The 17991-nt window shown below is 41.9% G+C and overlaps 1 protein-coding gene across 2 annotated transcripts; it reads left to right on the top strand.

Moving 5' to 3' along the window:
* The first annotated feature begins 775 nt into the window (after nucleotides 1-775).
* Nucleotides 776-17386, top strand: PABPC1 (poly(A) binding protein cytoplasmic 1). Of its 2 annotated transcripts, XM_040586178.1 has the most exons (15): nucleotides 776-1552; nucleotides 6362-6555; nucleotides 6657-6772; nucleotides 8620-8759; nucleotides 10118-10212; nucleotides 11790-11927; nucleotides 12027-12122; nucleotides 12545-12817; nucleotides 13005-13098; nucleotides 13278-13388; nucleotides 14255-14409; nucleotides 14856-14940; nucleotides 15117-15247; nucleotides 15537-15632; nucleotides 16945-17386. In XM_040586178.1, exons 1-14 carry the CDS (start codon nucleotides 1360-1362, stop codon nucleotides 15627-15629), a joined length of 1914 nt encoding a protein of 637 aa, XP_040442112.1. In that variant the 5' UTR covers nucleotides 776-1359; the 3' UTR covers nucleotides 15630-15632; nucleotides 16945-17386. The 2 variants fall into 2 exon arrangements, with proteins under 2 accessions (XP_040442112.1, XP_040442113.1); XM_040586179.1 differs by lacking the exon at nucleotides 11790-11927.
* The last annotated feature ends 605 nt before the right edge of the window (nucleotides 17387-17991 follow it).

The raw sequence follows: 17991 nt of genomic DNA, 5'->3' as shown, positions 1-17991 counted from the left end.
AATGTTAACGGCTGAGGCCCCCAGGACCGACCCCCGGCCCCAGCAGAGGCAAGGCGCTGGGAAGCACCGGCGGGTCCCCGAAAGGCACCGATAGGTCGCCGCAGGGAGGGAGGACGCCGGTTAACCCGTGCCCCAAGCCTTCACTCGGACCGGGGAGGGGCAGCCCGGCCCAGCCCGGCCAGGCCCCGCCGCGCCGCAGCACCGCCCCAGAGCGGCGCGCCCTCACGACACCCCCACCCCCAGCGGAAGCGGCCCTATGGCGCGTGCGCCGCGGGGCCGGCGGGCCCGTCCCTTTCCGGCCGGCACGCGACCTTCCTCGCCCGCCCGCGCCACTGGCGGCGGCGGCGCACTGCACCGGCGCACTGCACCGGCGCACCGCACCCGCACGCGCTCCCCGCGCGGGTAGGGGCGGGGCGCACGCGCGCGGCCGCTAACGCCCGCCCGGCCGCCTCCCTCCCGCCCGGCCCCGCTGGGCCGCTGAGCCGCTCAGCGCGCACGCGCCCTTTGACCCGGCCCGCTCCCCCCCGCCCGCCGCGCACATGTGCTCGCACGTAGGCGCACGCGCCCTTGCGCCGAACCCCCCCGCCCCCGGTGACGTCGGCAGGCGCAGGCGCGCTCCCTCCCGGCCGCTTCCCCCTGCCGCCGCGGCGCATGCGCCAGCGCTGCCGTCCACTCGGCCGGGCGCCGGCGCCGCGCGTCTCCCCGCCTTCCCCCGCGGCGGCGCCTGCGCGGTGCGCGCGGTCGGTGCGTGGCGTGCGGCGCGGTGGGGGCGGCTGGGGGCGGGGCGGGTATATATAGTGCGCGGCCGGGGCGGCGGCCTCCCCCTTGTCCCCCGGCCGCCGTCGGAGCTGTGTGCGCAGTGCGTGTGCTCCGGACACCCGGACACGCCGGCCCGGCCCCGCCGCACCATTTATTACTAAAAATATTTAAAAAGCCAAAAAAAATCCAAAAATCCTAAAAAACCTTTTAAAAAAAATAATCCTTCCTTCTTCCACCTCCCGTCAACCTTCTGCAACCGGCCGGTTTGATATAAAATAACCCGGTGAAGCGAAGCCCCCGGACCCGGCGCAGCCGAGAGGAGACACAGAGCGAGCCCGACCCCCGCCGAGGCCAACAGCAACCGCCGCCACCTCCGCCAGGCCCGGCACGGAGTGAGCCAGACCCCCCGCCCCTTCCATCCGCCGCCGCCGCCGCGCATCCGCCTCCCGCCGCCGACAAGTTTCGACTCCGTCTCCGGAGTGCCCCCTCCGCCGCGCCGCCACCGCCGGCCCCTGCCCTCACGGACCGCCGGGCCGCCGCGGCCTCCTCGCCTCGTCAGCGCCCCCCCCTTGCCCTCCCGCGTCGGGAGACGGCGGCAGGATGAACCCCAGCGCCCCCAGCTACCCCATGGCCTCCCTCTACGTGGGGGACCTGCACCCCGACGTGACGGAGGCCATGCTCTACGAGAAGTTCAGCCCTGCCGGGCCCATCCTCTCCATTCGCGTCTGCAGGGACATGATCACCCGCCGGTCGCTCGGCTACGCCTATGTCAACTTCCAGCAGCCCGCCGACGGTGAGTGGCGGGGGCCGGACCGCGGGGGAGGCGGCGGGCGAGGCGGCCTGAGGGGAGAGCCGCGGCGGCCGCCGCCGGAGGAGCCATGTTTCTCCCCCGCCCCCTATCAGGACTCGGCGCGGCCGCCCTCCCCCCCCCCCCGCCCGCCCGCTTGGCCGCCGCCGCCCTGCATCCATTTTCCCCGCCCGGGCGCTCCCGGGGCCGGCGTCGGTGTTGCCGGGACGCGGGCGAACTTGGCGCCGGGTGGGGGGGCCGTGCGGCGGGGCCGCCGCTGCCTGACACGCGGCCTGGGGCCGCCCGCGCCTCGTGGCGGGGCAGGGGGGCGGGGGAGAGGCGCTTCCGCGCCCGCAACCGGCAGGCGACGCCGGGGGGTGGACGGGGGGCGCCCCCGCCGAAAGCTCGTGGCCCGGCGTGGCTGCCCCGGCCCGGGGGCGGCGGGGAGGGGGCGGACGGGGGATGGGGGGTGGGGGTGTGTGTGCAGGCGGCTTTCCCACAGGCTGGCACGTCCGTGCGCGGCTGCATCAGGAATCCGGGATGAAGGCTAGCTTGAAGAAAACACCGTAGTCATTAGCACCTTTTAACAACTACGCAGGAGCTGGGTGTGTATGCGTGATTAAGAGGCCAAAAGAAGGAAGTAGGACGTACCGGGAGGGTCTGGTAGTTTCATAGCCGTCCAGCCAAGGCGTAATACCTGAAAACACCAGGCCGGTCTGTCACATGTGGGCAGGGGGTGAAATTACTTGGGTCTCCCCCCCTGCTTGCTCTCCCTTTAGTAAGCTGCTTTCTCATCCCTTTCTCTTCGCAGTAAACTCTCCGACGTTGTGTGTCCCAAGTTGTGCTTTTATTAAACTTGCTTTCCACGACGTCTTGCTGGCTCTCTAAAATGGGATCAGTAAAGAAACTTTTCGTATAGTTCTGGTCGTGGCTGCGTTGAGTTGGGCGAACTGGCTTGTTCGTTTGGAGGATTTCGATACAAGAACCAAATGTGACCGGTTCTAAGTTGTATGGAGTCCAATGAAAAGAAAAAATATTTCGGCCAGCTAGAATGTATTTGATTTCAAGGAGAGTTAACAGTTTCCTATTATAATGGTTTTATTTTCAACTGTATGGAAGTGAGAGGCTTGAATTACAAACTTTTCAAGCAATTGGATTAACTGGCTTTCAAAACTGACTTTAATATATAGCCATTATCAGATCAGGCTTTGCTGTACCGATGATATCTGTATGTAAGTAGTAAAAGTCACCGTCTCATCTTTTTAATAGGCAGATATTTCACCTGTTACCAGATCTCTCACTTCAGAGAGCTTGTAATTTAATCAACCATTGTTTAGGATAAGATGATTTGAATGCTGATTTTAACATACTGTGCTTTCACTTGACAAAAACCTATGGTACAGTTTATTCTCAAAAAGAAAAAGAAGGGGTTAGCCCAGTTCAGTACTGTGATGTGATGCGTCTGGCAGAAGTTGAAGGTGATTCAGATGCTGCTTCTCCTTTGTAATGACAGAATTCTGTAAGGGCCACCTTTATCATTGTCATTAGTTGAGCAACCTGTTCAACCCTATGTTTTGTGACTTATTTTGCAATTTCTGGGGGAAAAATACAGCTTTTTCAGCTGAGCAGTGTTTGAATTTAGAGTTTGAGAATGTCCCTTTTACAAAAAAGCTGTTACTCTAAATGCTTACAAGTATTTTTCAGACTTCAGGAAGCACACATTGTATTCTACACTTGGTCCACTTCAGCTAAAAGTATTTGTCATCAGTATCACACCTGCATCTGGCACATATCTGGAAGAACTTCTTTAAAATATACGTAAATGATATTGTGTGACTACTGCAACATTTTTAGTATTTTATATTCTTGGCAAATACATCGAAAGTGGTTTTGGTGATTATTTTTTTTTCCACAGATAATTCTGTCAGTTTACTGAAATGTTAAAATAGGAGCTCTGAGGATGAATGGTTATTCTTGCAGTAATACTGGTTTCATTTTGATTCCAAACTGGCTGCCTTGTCTTGGTTTAGTCTAATTCTTAGCTACATCTCGGGCTATGCTTATTAAACAGCTAGTAACAACTAGTTTGGGTTTTGAAAAAGTCTTTGAAGGTGTGCTCAACATTACCGGCTGTCTGTAAACTGGGGATCTCAAAGCTGTTCCAAAACCTAATTAGACCTCATGACACATTTGTGAGGTATGCACACATTTCATAGTTGTGACTTTTCTGAATTTGAGTCATAGTCCGGAGTAATACCCAGGCAGTCTTGTTTAATCACTAAACTAGAAATATTCTTGAGTAATCTGAAGCTGCACTTCCCCCTTCAGATTTTTCAAATGGCTGTGTTTCCAGAGGTGTATTATTTTGCAGCTCTTGATAGGTATGTTTAGCACAGTTTAGCATTAAGTGTATATTCTGTGTGATTTTGAAATCGGTACTGAAGTGGACTGTCCAGTTGCTCACGACTGAAATGGGAACTGGTGACTCATTCAATAAAGGCTTCAGCAGAATCAGCAGAAGTACAGCATGGGTAGGTAGGTGTGTCCACTTGGTAACAAGTTAACTGCTGAATGGAATTGTCTCCTGCAAACTAGCGGGTGACCTATAGCAAAACTGTAATGAAAGTAAGCTAGTTTTACGAGTTGTGAATTTTAATGAGCAGCTTGTACCTGGTTGCATATGCGTTCTAGTAATGTTTTTAAATCTATTGTGGAATGACAGTGCGGCATTGGTTAAGCAGAAATCTTTTAAATTCTCTTACTTCTGCTCCATAGAAGAGATGAGAACTGGTGAGAGTTTCTGTGCTGTCCTTGCCTTTGTGGAGAAATGGCATTGGTCTAAGATACGTGCTCACTATAAGCTGAGAGTGGTAACATTTGCGAAAGCTAGTATGGACCTGCTTTGAGTCAGATGTTTGGGAAGTATGTCCAGGAACGTGCATTTTTGAGAAGTGTCAGGATTATTCGAGAAGCAATTAGCATGAATTAGAAAAGCCTCTTTTCTGGTAAAAGAAGCCCTGTTACTACTTCTGGAAATAATGAACTGTTTGTTGCTGGCACTTTTGCTGGTGCTGGCAGTAATAATTCTAATGACTTCCAGGGCAGTACCAAAGTGTTACATGTTTCGACTGTGGCCAGTGTGATACCCAAAGTTCTTTTTTTTTTTTTCTTTTTTTTTTGTCCATCTTTGGTTTTTTTCTTTTGCAATTTAAAGCCTTCCAATGTTTTTTGTTTCTCATCACCAGTATCTAGGTTGTCTTTTCTCCTGCTTAATTTATATTAAAGTTTGTGAAAGATCTGTTAATGTATTTAAAAGACTGGCAATGCTTGTATTTTTTCATGACTTCAGCTTAAATCTGTTGTTGACTTGCTACTGTCATATGAATATGGTAACACTATCAATGGATGATTTTTTTCTTACAAGAAAGTGTTAGGTGTCTGTCTTGTAAACTTCTACAGATGCCTTTCAGAGAATATAAACTTCAAATTCACTTGTAATCTGAAAATGTGGCAAGAAAGAGTGTGAAACATGGTATATCAGTTGAACCAGAGGCTGACAGCAAATTTTCTTTGGCCATGATATCCAGCAACATGGCTAAAGCAGCACTTAAAGAACAAAAACATAAAACAAGGGTTTTCACAGTGTGAATGGCCCTTGGTCCTCTCCTAAGAAAAGCAATTAACTGACCTGGTTACTGTTTTTAAACTAATACTAAATGAATTTCAGCCTTGCTAACATCACATTGCTCTGCTGTGCAAACTGCAGTGAAGTGAGCTCATATCGACGGGTGTGACTTCAGATATCTGTTGGGACTTTTTTCAGTGCTCTTCCAGACATACAGGAGCAACAACAGAAAGGAGCTAACGTAGGAGATAAAATATGTCTGCCATACTTGAGAACTGTTGTTCTTTCTTGCTTAATACCTTGTTGACTTAAAACATCAGACGCATCTTGTTGCTTTGAAGGAACATGTGAGAACTGAAGAAGTCCTGATACTTCCCTAACGAAATACACTGAGATCTTAAATTCAGGCTTTGGAAAGTTAGTTATGGAGTTCTACTGGAAAAACTGCTCCATTGGAGTAACAAAATCTGGTTCATGTTACTTCATATTGCTGTTTTAATGCTTGCTCCTTCATTGAGCTTGTATGTTTTTATTTCATCATGAGTTTTGAATATATAGTTTCAGATTTTCAAAATTAAGTGCTAGTTTACAATCTCTTTGCACTTGTCCCTTGCCTGGAAGTCCGTCGTGGATCTTTTTTGTCACTAAGGAAGGAGTTGTGTGGAACAGCCGTCTGAACCAGGCTTGAACTCCACCTAGCAAAGAAATGTTGCCAGCTTAGAGGTATTATTAATTTAGGAGGTTTTGTGTTAATGTTGGTAGAAGGTCTTTCATAGGCACAACCTGTACCCCTAAAAACATTTTTATTGATACATCTACATGATGTGAGAGTGGCCAGCTGATTTTCCACAGATGTTAAAACTTCCCGTCCTGTCGAACAGGTCATAATTGCCATCACTTCATATGTTTTCTCTTGTCACCGTACCATCTTTTCATAGTGGAGTCCAATCCTTCAGGCTACTGGGATTTCTGCAGCTTGTTAGCTGACTCGTGCTCCTTCCTAAGTGCAGCTTTTGCTGAGGAGTTTCTGCGAGGTCTTACTTGCATAAATCAGAATGGGGTTTATTTACACTGGAGGTTTGGGGTTGCATCTTGGTGGTGGTGCTGGACTTAAAATAGTAAAAAATGTTATTCGTGTGCTTATTAAGATAACTTTAGCATTCCCTACTAATTCTATGATGTTTTTCCAGCTGAACGAGCTTTGGACACAATGAACTTTGATGTCATTAAAGGCAAACCAGTGCGCATCATGTGGTCTCAGCGCGATCCATCTCTACGTAAAAGTGGTGTAGGAAACATCTTCATCAAAAACTTGGACAAATCAATTGATAACAAAGCTTTGTATGACACATTTTCTGCTTTTGGAAACATCCTGTCTTGTAAGGTTAGTGGAAAATTTTTCGTTTGTTTAATGGTTTGAGACAAAACCTCATTTTATGCTGGAAACATTCCACAGGTGTTACAACAGGGTTTTTCTTTAAATAGGTGGTGTGTGATGAAAATGGATCCAAGGGCTATGGATTTGTACATTTTGAGACACAAGAAGCTGCAGAAAGAGCTATTGAAAAAATGAATGGTATGCTGCTTAATGACCGCAAAGTGTAAGTACATAAATACGTAGTTGGGCATCAACAGATTGAACTCATTTTACAGCAGACAAATATTTAAAGCTTACCTAGAAAAGACAGGTTGTTATAAAATCCTACAGTTTTAAAGAGGATTTAGAATTTTAGTGCTAAGAATACTATGAATTGTATCACCTGCCTATTCTAAAGTCAGAATAAGTTCAGAAAATAATGGACTAGGGAAAAAATTGTTGTGTTGGTTGTCTTACAAGCCAATGCAGTAATGAGGATTTGGGAACTTCTCTGGTTTTCTGATCTTACTGGTCTGAGATAAAATACAAGCCATCAGGTGTTCCGAATAATACTTCCTTTATAAAAGTTGTAAGGTAGGCAACATTATCCATTTTTTGGATGGAACTTAAAGCTCTACAGTTACTCAGTCCAGAATAGTGGTTGGATTACACAGATGTTTTTATATTAATGTCTGTTAATAGGCATATCTAGGGAATAGGAGTAGAAAATAAAACTTAGAGAAGTATAATGTTGTAAACATTATTGTTCTATACTGTAGGAAAAAAATTATTTGGCTTCTTGGTTAGTGATATCTGGGTGGGGGGTGGGGAGGGGGAGGGGAAGGTGAGTGTGCCTGACAACTATGCCCAAGGGATCATTATGGTATTTGGTATAGCTGCAAAATAATAGCTCTGCAAATACTTGAGAGGGTTTGGAAAAAGGATCACAGAAATCAGCATCAGCTTACCATCATGGATTATTTTTACATGTAGAGGTGGATGGATCAAGTCACGTACAGGGAGAACATGTATTTTGAAACTTGTTTTCGTGCTTGTTCTGGTCTTGACTGGCATTCTGTGGATGTTTTTACTCAGCTTCCATCTTTATACGACCTTTTAAAATTAGTAAACAGAGGTCAGCATGTAGTCATAAAAGCAAATGGTTTACAAAACTTTGTTTGAAGTGCATTGAAGTGCTTCACTCGCTATCAAGATCTGCTAAACACATTGCACTATCATTCTTAACCATCCTTGGTCACTGTAAATCGGGTGAAGCTGTCAGAGTTTAAGAAAATGTTGAATTACAATATGCTACTTACTGGATTTGTCAGATTTGGAACTATAAAGTTGGACAGTACTATAAAATTAGAGAGCAAAAGTCTGCTACAACTAGAAATGCTACAACTAGAGTTAGATATGTTATGTCTGTACTAGAGCAGATCCTTAGGATGCAGAGTATTGTGTTCACCTTCTGTTCTTTCTCTGATGGTATGAACTGATGTTTGGTGTTCCCAGCCAATTTGCAATGCTATTTAACTAAAGATCAAGCTGAACTATGTATTTCTCTGTCTGTTGAAAAACAAACAAACAAAAAACCAACAAATGCCAAAAGCAAACCGAAGTCTTGCTCTTGATATAAGCTGCAAAGGTGTGTAAGGTAGTGGGGGAGGTTAGTTAAATACCCCTTGCTTAAAAGCTGGATCAGAGAGTGGTAACTGCTTTAAGGCTGCGAAGTTTTTAGTATGGCAGAGGGATTATGCCAATATCTAGAATTTCTGTTTAGCCACTTCACCTAGTATTCTTTTCCCATTGCCCAGCTTCTGTTGTCAAGGGCTGTTTTATGAGTGAACAATCTTGCAAAGGGCTTGAAAGCGTTTTTATGCTAGTAACTGATAAGAACACTGACGTAGCAAAGGATAGTGAAATTGTTTTTCTGATGGAATTTTATCATAAATATTTTTTCTAAAGAATTTAATGCTTATAATGAACAATGAGACTGATCAAGAGTAAAGTATACCAGAAGATTAAAGTAAGTTTTTAAACCCTGTCAGACTTGCTTTAATCTACACTATTCTGTTCTCCTGCAACTAGATTTGTTGGAAGGTTTAAATCCCGCAAGGAGCGTGAGGCAGAGCTTGGAGCCAGAGCAAAGGAATTCACCAATGTTTACATCAAGAATTTTGGAGAAGACATGGATGATGAGAGACTGAAGGAACTCTTTGGCAAGTTTGGTAATGCCTTAAACTTTAAGTTTTTATAAACACAAGTGAACTTGAGCTTCTTACAAGGCACTGTACAGACAAGATATACAAGGAATCAGCTGGCTGGCTGATGTTGGTTTGAAAAGATAAAAAATTATAAAAGGTACTGAAAATTGTACTTAATGCCAATTTCAGAGTCAAAATATGGTAATATCCACTGCAGAATCTTAAATAGGTACAATAGCATATATAATCCTGCCATCTTTGTTTCTGAACTGTTTGTTTCAGAATTGTTTCTGAAAATCTGAAAAGTGTCTAAATAGTCTTTTGAATGGGGCTGGCTTGCACATTTTTTTAAGTTGCAAATGAAGTGTGTCGTATTTCAGTACAGATTGATGTTATGAATTCACTACGAGTGAATTCGAGTATGACATGAGTTTGCTATTGCTTTCCTTGACCTGCAGACTTATCCTTACTCAGCCTATCTTGATTTTCATTATTCTGTTGTGTTGGCAAGCTGTTTGTCTTGACCCTCAGTTATGCACAGGGCAAAATTATGGCAGGCATATATATATGATCATGATCTAATAATGTGTATGATGTGTCACCATTGAAATAGGAAATGGCAAAGTCTGTAATTCAGTTACAGATTCTTGTAGTGGGTTTTGGGGCACATCTATTTTATTTTCAGCCTCAGCCATTTTTTGTATTTTCTTTCCTCCATGCTTTTGCTGTTCTCCAGTGGATATCATGTAAAGCAAGAGAAAGCCTTGTATATGAGATACTCTATAGTATGTAGTATATCATATGAAATGCTCTAAGCAGCATTTACAGGAAATTTCTTTCCACTATTGAAGTATCTGTGGTTGAAACGGTAGCATGTTTATTTAGCTGCTGGTATCTGTCTCAGTTGAGTCTGTGTACTGCAGTTTTTCAAAGGCTTGGAATTGCTGAACTGGGGTGGCCTTTTACTGGGATAAATGGTGAAGCACATACCTAATGTATTGAAAGGCCTCCTCTCTGGCTTTCAGTACCTGTTTCAAAGGATGGAAATGCTAATGCTTGTTAAATGTTTTAATTTTTAATGAGATAACAATTTCATTCACTTTGAGGTGAAATTCCTACCCCATTTTGGTTGAAAATAGGTTAGGAAAGAATTTTAGCATTGCTGACTTCAGGCATAATGGCTGAAGTTCAGTATCAGGGTAGATCAGCAATTTTATATTAATGGATGATGCCTACTAGATACTACTATTGAAGCAGGAGTCCTTTGTAAAACAAGGGAAATAAACTGAATGGGGTTCTTCTTCTTCTTCTCTTCACATTTTGAACATCCTGTTCAGAATACAGTCTGTTTACGAAGCATGAGTGTTTCATTCTCTTTTTAGGTCCTGCCCTAAGTGTGAAAGTTATGACCGATGAGAGTGGAAAATCGAAAGGCTTTGGCTTCGTTAGTTTTGAAAGACATGAAGATGCCCAAAAAGTAAGCATTTGGACTTATTTTTAGGAATTCTGTAACTGAGACCCAAATTATATGTTTCATTGAGTGATTTTAAATCCTGTGAATTCATTAAGGGTGTTGAATCGGTCAGGGACACTGCAAAACCAGGTGTCTTGCTTCCTGAATGACTTAGCATAGTTTCTGTCATTTAAAATGCTTTCTTATGAGCAAACGTCAGTTGATTTGAGGAGCCTGTTAAGTCAAGATACTCTTGAGACAGCTGGAAACTAGTATAGAAGTAAGAAATATTGAATAATTGAATAACCTGTTGTAGTTGGGCTTAAAGGTCTCGGTGAGATTTGGACTCATTCATGCTAGGCAACATGCAGGTATAGTAAATTATTACATCTCTGCAAACCTCAGATGAATCATTGGATCCAATCTGGTTGCACAAAACATTTGTGCAAGGCAGAAAGGATTGTGTTTTCAGACTTCATCCCTGCAAAGTCAGCAGGAAAACCATTAGTTTTTATGGACCATGTTTGGCACAACTATAAGAAAATAGTCATAGAGCCCTGTGATGTTGCTTTTACTCTGAAGGGTAACTTTGAAGAAGGGTCCTTTTTAATTTGTGTATATATCTATAACATGCTGTATAACTTAATTCTTTGTTAGCTGATTGCTTTAATGTATCAGTTGACTGTGGCAGTAGGGATATAGCATCAGGACAAAAACTCAGCACCGAACAAATCAGGGCAACAAACGAAGTTTGCTTTTCAAAAGGCATTTTGGTGATTTGTCAGTACTGCAAGTGTACAAGCAAGAGATTAGAACAAATCCTGTCTGTCTTACATCTACATTGTTCAGTCTTGCATACATTCATTTTTTAATTGTTTCTCTTACAGTAGTCAGAATCACGTGTTGGGTGTTTTAAATAACATAAAATTCTGATACCTCAGTAAATATGTGTTTAATGGCTTTGTTCATGAAGGTATACGATAAACTGGTGACTACTGGTTTTAAATTAATTGACTAAATCTGTGCCAGACTTTTCACATTTTAATAGCTGTAACTCAAAACAGCATAAAGGAAAAAAAAAGTTGTTACTTTCATACTCTTTAAGTATTACATTAATGAAAGATTAAGAATTAAAAAAAACCCAACCACCCACATCTGCCAGCTGTAGCTTAACATACAGCATAAGAAAACCTTGTACATATATTTTCAGATGTTACTTTTAAAAACAGAAGTGTGTGAATTAGAGCTTTTCATCTTAATTTGCTTTATTTTCTATGCCTTTAGCAAGATAAGGCTGGAGAAATAGTTCTTAATTATGCGACTTGATTTCCACCCCCCTCTGCCGACTTTATATGAGAAGAGTGTTTTTCATCGCTTGTGACTTCTCTTTAACTGGACAGAACCACACTCAGAAATAAATTTCCATTTTACTTTGAGCAGGAAAGTCTTGGGGTACTTTGTTTCAGCTAGTAATATTTTAGATGGATTGGGTCTTTTTCTGGAATCCATATGTAACTTGTTAGAATTTAATTACAGGGGTTTTGTATGCCTAAAAACCACTGGAATACAAAGCACTGCTAACCTGTTGTTTATTAATGAAGGCTGTAGATGAGATGAATGGGAAAGAGCTCAATGGGAAACAAATCTATGTTGGCCGGGCTCAGAAAAAGGTGGAAAGACAGACGGAGCTGAAGCGCAAGTTTGAACAAATGAAGCAGGACAGGATCACCAGATACCAGGTTCAGTTTTAATTCAAGAGGACTAACTTTATTCTGAGCTATTTTTAGATTTACACAGACAATTTGCTTTCAAAAATAACTTGTGTTTTTTTTATTTAGGGTGTAAACCTTTATGTGAAAAATCTTGACGATGGGATCGATGATGAGCGTCTTCGAAAAGAATTCTCCCCGTTTGGTACAATCACTAGTGCAAAGGTAAAGTTTATAATTATGCTTGTCCTTTCTCTGAAAATGGACAGCGATCCTTCATCAAGAAAGAGTGACTTCTTTGACTAACAAATGTGACCCAGTCACCACTGCTATATACGTGGACATATGCTTTCTTGATTATTTTACATCTCAGGTTAAAGGATCATCCTGTCTTAAAACAAACTAAGTACTGATATTCATGTGAGAAAAATGACTTCTTTTTGGTGCAATAGTGTGCTCATTACTGCTTCACTGAGATTTTCATCTGTATTCAGTAAACAGCTATTAAGCAATTATTTCTTTTTATAAATCAATTCTGTAAAATAAACCTGTGATCTTACTCCTGGTATGTTGCTGAAAAAAGAAAGCTATGTGAGTTGAGTAGGTACGACAATTTCTTGTTTTAAAACTAAATTTTGTACTGACAGGTCATGATGGAAGGTGGCCGCAGCAAAGGATTTGGATTTGTATGCTTTTCATCACCAGAAGAAGCCACCAAAGCTGTTACAGAAATGAATGGTAGAATTGTGGCTACTAAACCATTATATGTAGCTCTAGCTCAGCGTAAAGAAGAGCGCCAAGCTCATCTCACCAACCAGTATATGCAGAGAATGGCGAGTGTAAGGGCAGTACCTAATCCTGTAATCAACCCGTACCAACCAGCACCTCCTTCAGGTTACTTCATGGCAGCTATCCCACAGGTACGTATGGAGATTAGTAACCAAATGCTTTGTACTGCTTATAAAATCTGTTCAGATTTAACAGTAAAAATAACTATTAGCATTTGTCTGTAATATCAGCATTCTGATTTCACAGCAGAAAGGTGATGGACTGTTCAGTGCACCCTTCAAAGATAACAAAGTTACACAATGTTTTTGTATTTGACAGACTCAGAACCGTGCTGCATACTATCCTACTAATCAACTTGCTCAGCTTGCTAGACCTAGTCCTCGCTGGACTGCTCAGGGTGCCAGACCTCATCGTAAGTCACTTTGCCTCTTCGCAGTGATTGCGGTAAACTCCATGGCATTTACCTTTGCACTTTTAAATACATTTTCACAGCATTACAGTATCAGTCTTCTCTTTGTCATGTTAGTGGTATTTTCTCACTATTCGGTGTTTCAGCATGTGACAATAACTCTGTTTTTTCCTGAAATACAGCATTCCAAAACATGCCTGGTGCTATCCGCCCAGCAGCGCCCAGACCACCGTTTAGTACCATGAGACCAGCTTCTTCACAGGTTCCACGAGTCATGTCAACACAACGTGTTGGTGAGTTTGATTTATGCGAACTTTAAGTATTAGGCTTATTTTTTTAAATTTTGCTGATTCAGAATGATCTCTCAAAAGCATTCCTAAGTTCAATATCACACGTGGTAACACTTCCTTTTCTGGCTCTTACCAAATAAATAAGTAAAGTTGTATCACCTCCTAGCAACTGCTTTAAATATTGTCCCAGCAAAGACTCCTGCTGTGGGCCCATCTCTTTAGCATGACGCATTTCTTCCTTTAGTGTCTGCTTTAATAATACTTATGACAGCTGCAGCCATTTCTAAACATGCTTGTGGCAATTGTAATGATAGGTTGCATGTAGGAATACTGAGATGATAAAATTTTAGCTTGTAGTATGTTGTCATAGAATACTGTGAGCCACTATCACGTATGCAGAATCTGTACATCACTGAATGAACCAGAATTGATTCTAATGGAATCTTAATTCTCTCTGAAGATCTTAGGCAGTAGTATTTTTTAGCTATCTACTTCATGAATGCATCTTTTTTAGGATGACTGTTGACATAATGTGCTCAGGAAATCAAGTGTCCTTTGGGGTTGGAATGAAATTAAATTAATACTCAACCAAAGTTAATGTTTTCTTACGGATCTTTTTTTCAGTAGCCTGTAAGAAAAGCAATTCATTAGTGAAGTGACTGGAAAGTAATATCCAGTGAACTTCAACCTTCAAACCTTCAGATATGACCAGCGATGTGACAGTTGACAATAGTACTGAGAAAAATCTGTAATACAATACCTAAATTAGGTATTTAGTTTGGGCTGGTTGGTTGTTTTGGTTTTTAACTTGCATAGTATAGGCTAAATAAAATAATTATTCACATATGCACTTATGTTATTTTTTTCAGCTAATACATCAACACAAACAATGGGTCCACGTCCTGCAGCAGCAGCTACTGCAGCTACTCCTGCTGTACGCACAGTACCACAATACAAATATGCTGCAGGTGTTCGTAATCCTCAGCAACATCTTAATACACAGCCACAGGTTGCTATGCAGCAGGTATGTCATTTTTAGGAACTGGTCCATGCTTTTGCTGATGTTTTTTGCAGAGGAAGGTGGCTGGGGGTGTGTGCTTATCATTAGGAGTTGTCTTTGTTATTCTAGAATTCATTACGGCAGCAGAGTTATAACCTTGCGGTTTTAAGTATATTTCAAGTTCACCTGGGACTGGATGTGATCCTGTGTTACTTCGTATTTTCCAGTTGCTTGATACCTTAGGCTGAATTCTTCTTGTGTTTGCTCTCTACAATGGAGTGGTTGATACTAATCTCCAGCATCACTCAGCTCTTACACCAGCACTATTTGATTAAATTTACTTAGTTGTAATTTATTCCGTGTTTCTGACAGTGTAGGGATTGTTTATGCTGAGTTCTGGAACATGGGATATTTGAAGCTGTACCTAACTATGGACTAGAATTTAATTGTGAAATGGTGTTAATTTGCAGCCTGCTGTCCATGTGCAAGGTCAGGAACCCTTGACTGCTTCCATGTTGGCTTCTGCCCCTCCACAAGAACAAAAGCAGATGTTAGGTATGTATGTGATACCTGTCTTTATGCCTTGTAGCAGAAGGACAGACTAAGTACTTTTATCAATCTTAAAATGTGGAATAAATAGTTTTACCAGTAGAACAAGGTGCTTTTTCCCCTTCTGTTTAGGCTGTTTGTCAGATGAGATTTGCTGCTCTGATTAACTTCTTTTTTTCTAGGTGAACGTCTATTTCCTCTCATTCAAAGCATGCACCCTACTCTGGCGGGTAAGATCACTGGTATGTTGTTGGAGATTGACAACTCTGAACTCCTCCACATGCTCGAGTCTCCTGAGTCTCTTCGTTCGAAGGTAGGTGAACTTCTGCCTTAACTAGCTTTATCAGCAATTAAATTTACACTGATTCAATAGGTGTTTATGTTGGCACAGTGGAGTCACAGCAATGTGACAGTGGCCAAGGGCAAGAGGATAGAATATCCTTTTTCAAAGGGTGGCAGTGACTTACGTTAGCATGAACTGGAACTGTAATGTTTAATAATGCACACATTATTTGTATGTATAATTTGAAACTGTTTCGTTAACTTAAATATACAGAAATTACTAAGCTTCCTTTTATTGATTTTTCTTTTTTACTTAACAGGTTGATGAAGCTGTAGCCGTACTACAAGCCCACCAAGCTAAAGAGGCTGCTCAAAAGGCAGTTAATAATCCCACTGGGGTTCCAAGTGTTTAATAAGTAAGTTTTCTGAGCACTGTAGTTTTATAGGTTGACTGAGGCAATAGTCTTTTAGTCCATGGCCTTAGAAGCAGCGTGCTTTCAGACTCTGTATCGTTTGCAGCCACAGAAAGTAGCAGCTATGGTTGCAGTTGTAAACAGATTTTGTCCTCAATCCAGTTCTGTAGCTCTTGGTTAGCAAATGTTACTGACGTGTCTTGCATATTTAGCTGGTATTGAAACATTGTTTTTAACAGCATATTTAGCTGCATTAGTTCTAGGCATATGTGCAAAAATGGGCAGTTCTGTCAAACGCTGCTATTCATACTTCTTGTTCAAGAGGAACTTGTGGATTTGAAGTAAGCTTGAAATGATACTCCAAACCTATTTTTCCTTAGAAATTTAGTATCTGTTTGCACTATAATTTGTATATACTTGCCAATATCTAAAATTACACAGTAATTAAAAACTAACCTATATACTGTCTTGACTTCACATTTTGGTTAATTTAACTTTAATGTCAATTAAAGTACTCATTTTCTTTACTGCCTTCTGTGAGGTTGGTAGCTTAATGTTGCATGACAAGAAGAGGCAAATGTGGTATCCTTACAATTTTGAAAGGGGAAAATATGGAGTTGATAGTACAGGAGTCTGTTCCCTATTGAGTCCAGTTAGGTTTTGCCTGTCTGTGAACTTACTTTCCACATTTATAGCTATCAGTTGAAGATGTTTGCTTTAACATTTGATCACTTCAAATTTTCATTTTTCTTGGTCTTTCCATTTCTGTAGCTTCCCTTTTGGAGTCAAATTTTGAGTCATGTTTTTTCCACAGTTCGTTCTTTTTCCTTTTTTTGCTAGTGACACTTTCACACTGGAGATAAACAAGTGCTGAATAAGTTGTCTGACCTAAACTAAGATGCCCAAACTTTGAGACCATTACTCTGTATGCTGCGTGATGTTTTAGGAACTGGAAATGGAAAATACTGCTGGCGTAGTTATTTGATGAGCCTTAGTATGCTGGCCTTAAGAGTAGAGGTGACCTGCAGTCAGGTTAGCTACAGTAACAAATCAAATGTGTGTTAGCCATTGTCTAAGGCAGTGCTGTGCCGGGTACTGTTTATTTCTAGACTCTTCTCTTGCCAAGTATCGCAAACTTGGGGTACTTTATTTACTTCAGGGGACCAGCTTGAATACAATGCTTGTCAAGAACTTTGGTATGATTGATGCCATCAAAGCACAAAGTGCTGTCAGGCTTAGAGTTGCAGAAAGCATGTCAGAAAACGTAAGGTGCTGCTTTAATTTTAAGACCTAACAGTATTGGTTTTGTTTGCAGGAAGATCCGGGACTACAATCTAGAACTTCGCTTCACCGAAGAAAAAAAAAATCTAAACATGGAAAAACTATTAAATATTGAGAAAAACATTGCAAAATATAAAATAAATAAAAAAAGGAAAGGAAACTTTGAAGCTTATGTACAGAGCAACGCCGGGGCTAGTAAAACAAGTGCTAGTCCTAGATTACTTACTGATTTAAAATTTAAAAAAAAATAGTAAAATAAAAAATACAAATTAATGTTTTATAAACCCGGGGGAAAAGAATTTTCAACACAGTACAAAAATTTAAAGCATTCCTTTCTTTAATTTTGTAATTCTTTACTGTGGAAAAGCTCAGAATATCACCACTGTTTTAGTTGACAGTGAGAATTGATAGCTGAGCAAAGAAACGTAATTTGGATTATAAAATTCTTGGTTTAATAAAAATTCCTTAAACACTGACTGACTTGTGATGGTTTCTTTTGTACAGTGTACTTCTCATACAGTCATTCAGAATGCCAGGTTAGAATCCTACTCCAGTATGTTTTAGCAGTTTCTACGGAAGATTAGCCTACACTTAGCCACCTGTTACTGCTCATACAAACTTAGCATTAAAACAAATGAAAAGAGCAGCTAGATCCATATCTAGGTTTTAAATCCTTAATAGCATGATGTCTGAGCACTTGGCATTGTCTCAATAGAAACAGACTTTTAAATACCCTACTTGGAGAAGATCAGTAAGAAATGTTACTACAAAAGGCCTGTGTTGGAATTGTGTAGCCTACCAACACGATCCCATTTGACCACTTGCCTGTGGTGCGCATTCTCACAGGTTTTGGTGGAAGGAACAGTCTCTGCTAAGTCTCCGGCTGCGTCTTTAGATGACTAATGAACCCTGAGATGGAGGCAGCCTGTTATGGATAGAGGTGAATGAGCAAGGATTGGTTGCAATAGGCAAGTGTTGCAAAATTCCATAATTATCAACACAGGAACACAAGGCATTCCTCCAACAAAAAAGGTGAGGCTTTGAGTGGTAATGTATTAAAAATTGAATGAATAGTAACCAA

Source organism: Falco naumanni, chromosome 3 (assembly GCF_017639655.2).
Source record: "Falco naumanni isolate bFalNau1 chromosome 3, bFalNau1.pat, whole genome shotgun sequence".
NCBI lineage: Eukaryota > Metazoa > Chordata > Aves > Falconiformes > Falconidae > Falco > Falco naumanni.
The sequence above is the reverse complement of the archived record's forward strand: the minus strand, read 5'-3'. Positions and strand labels throughout refer to the sequence as shown.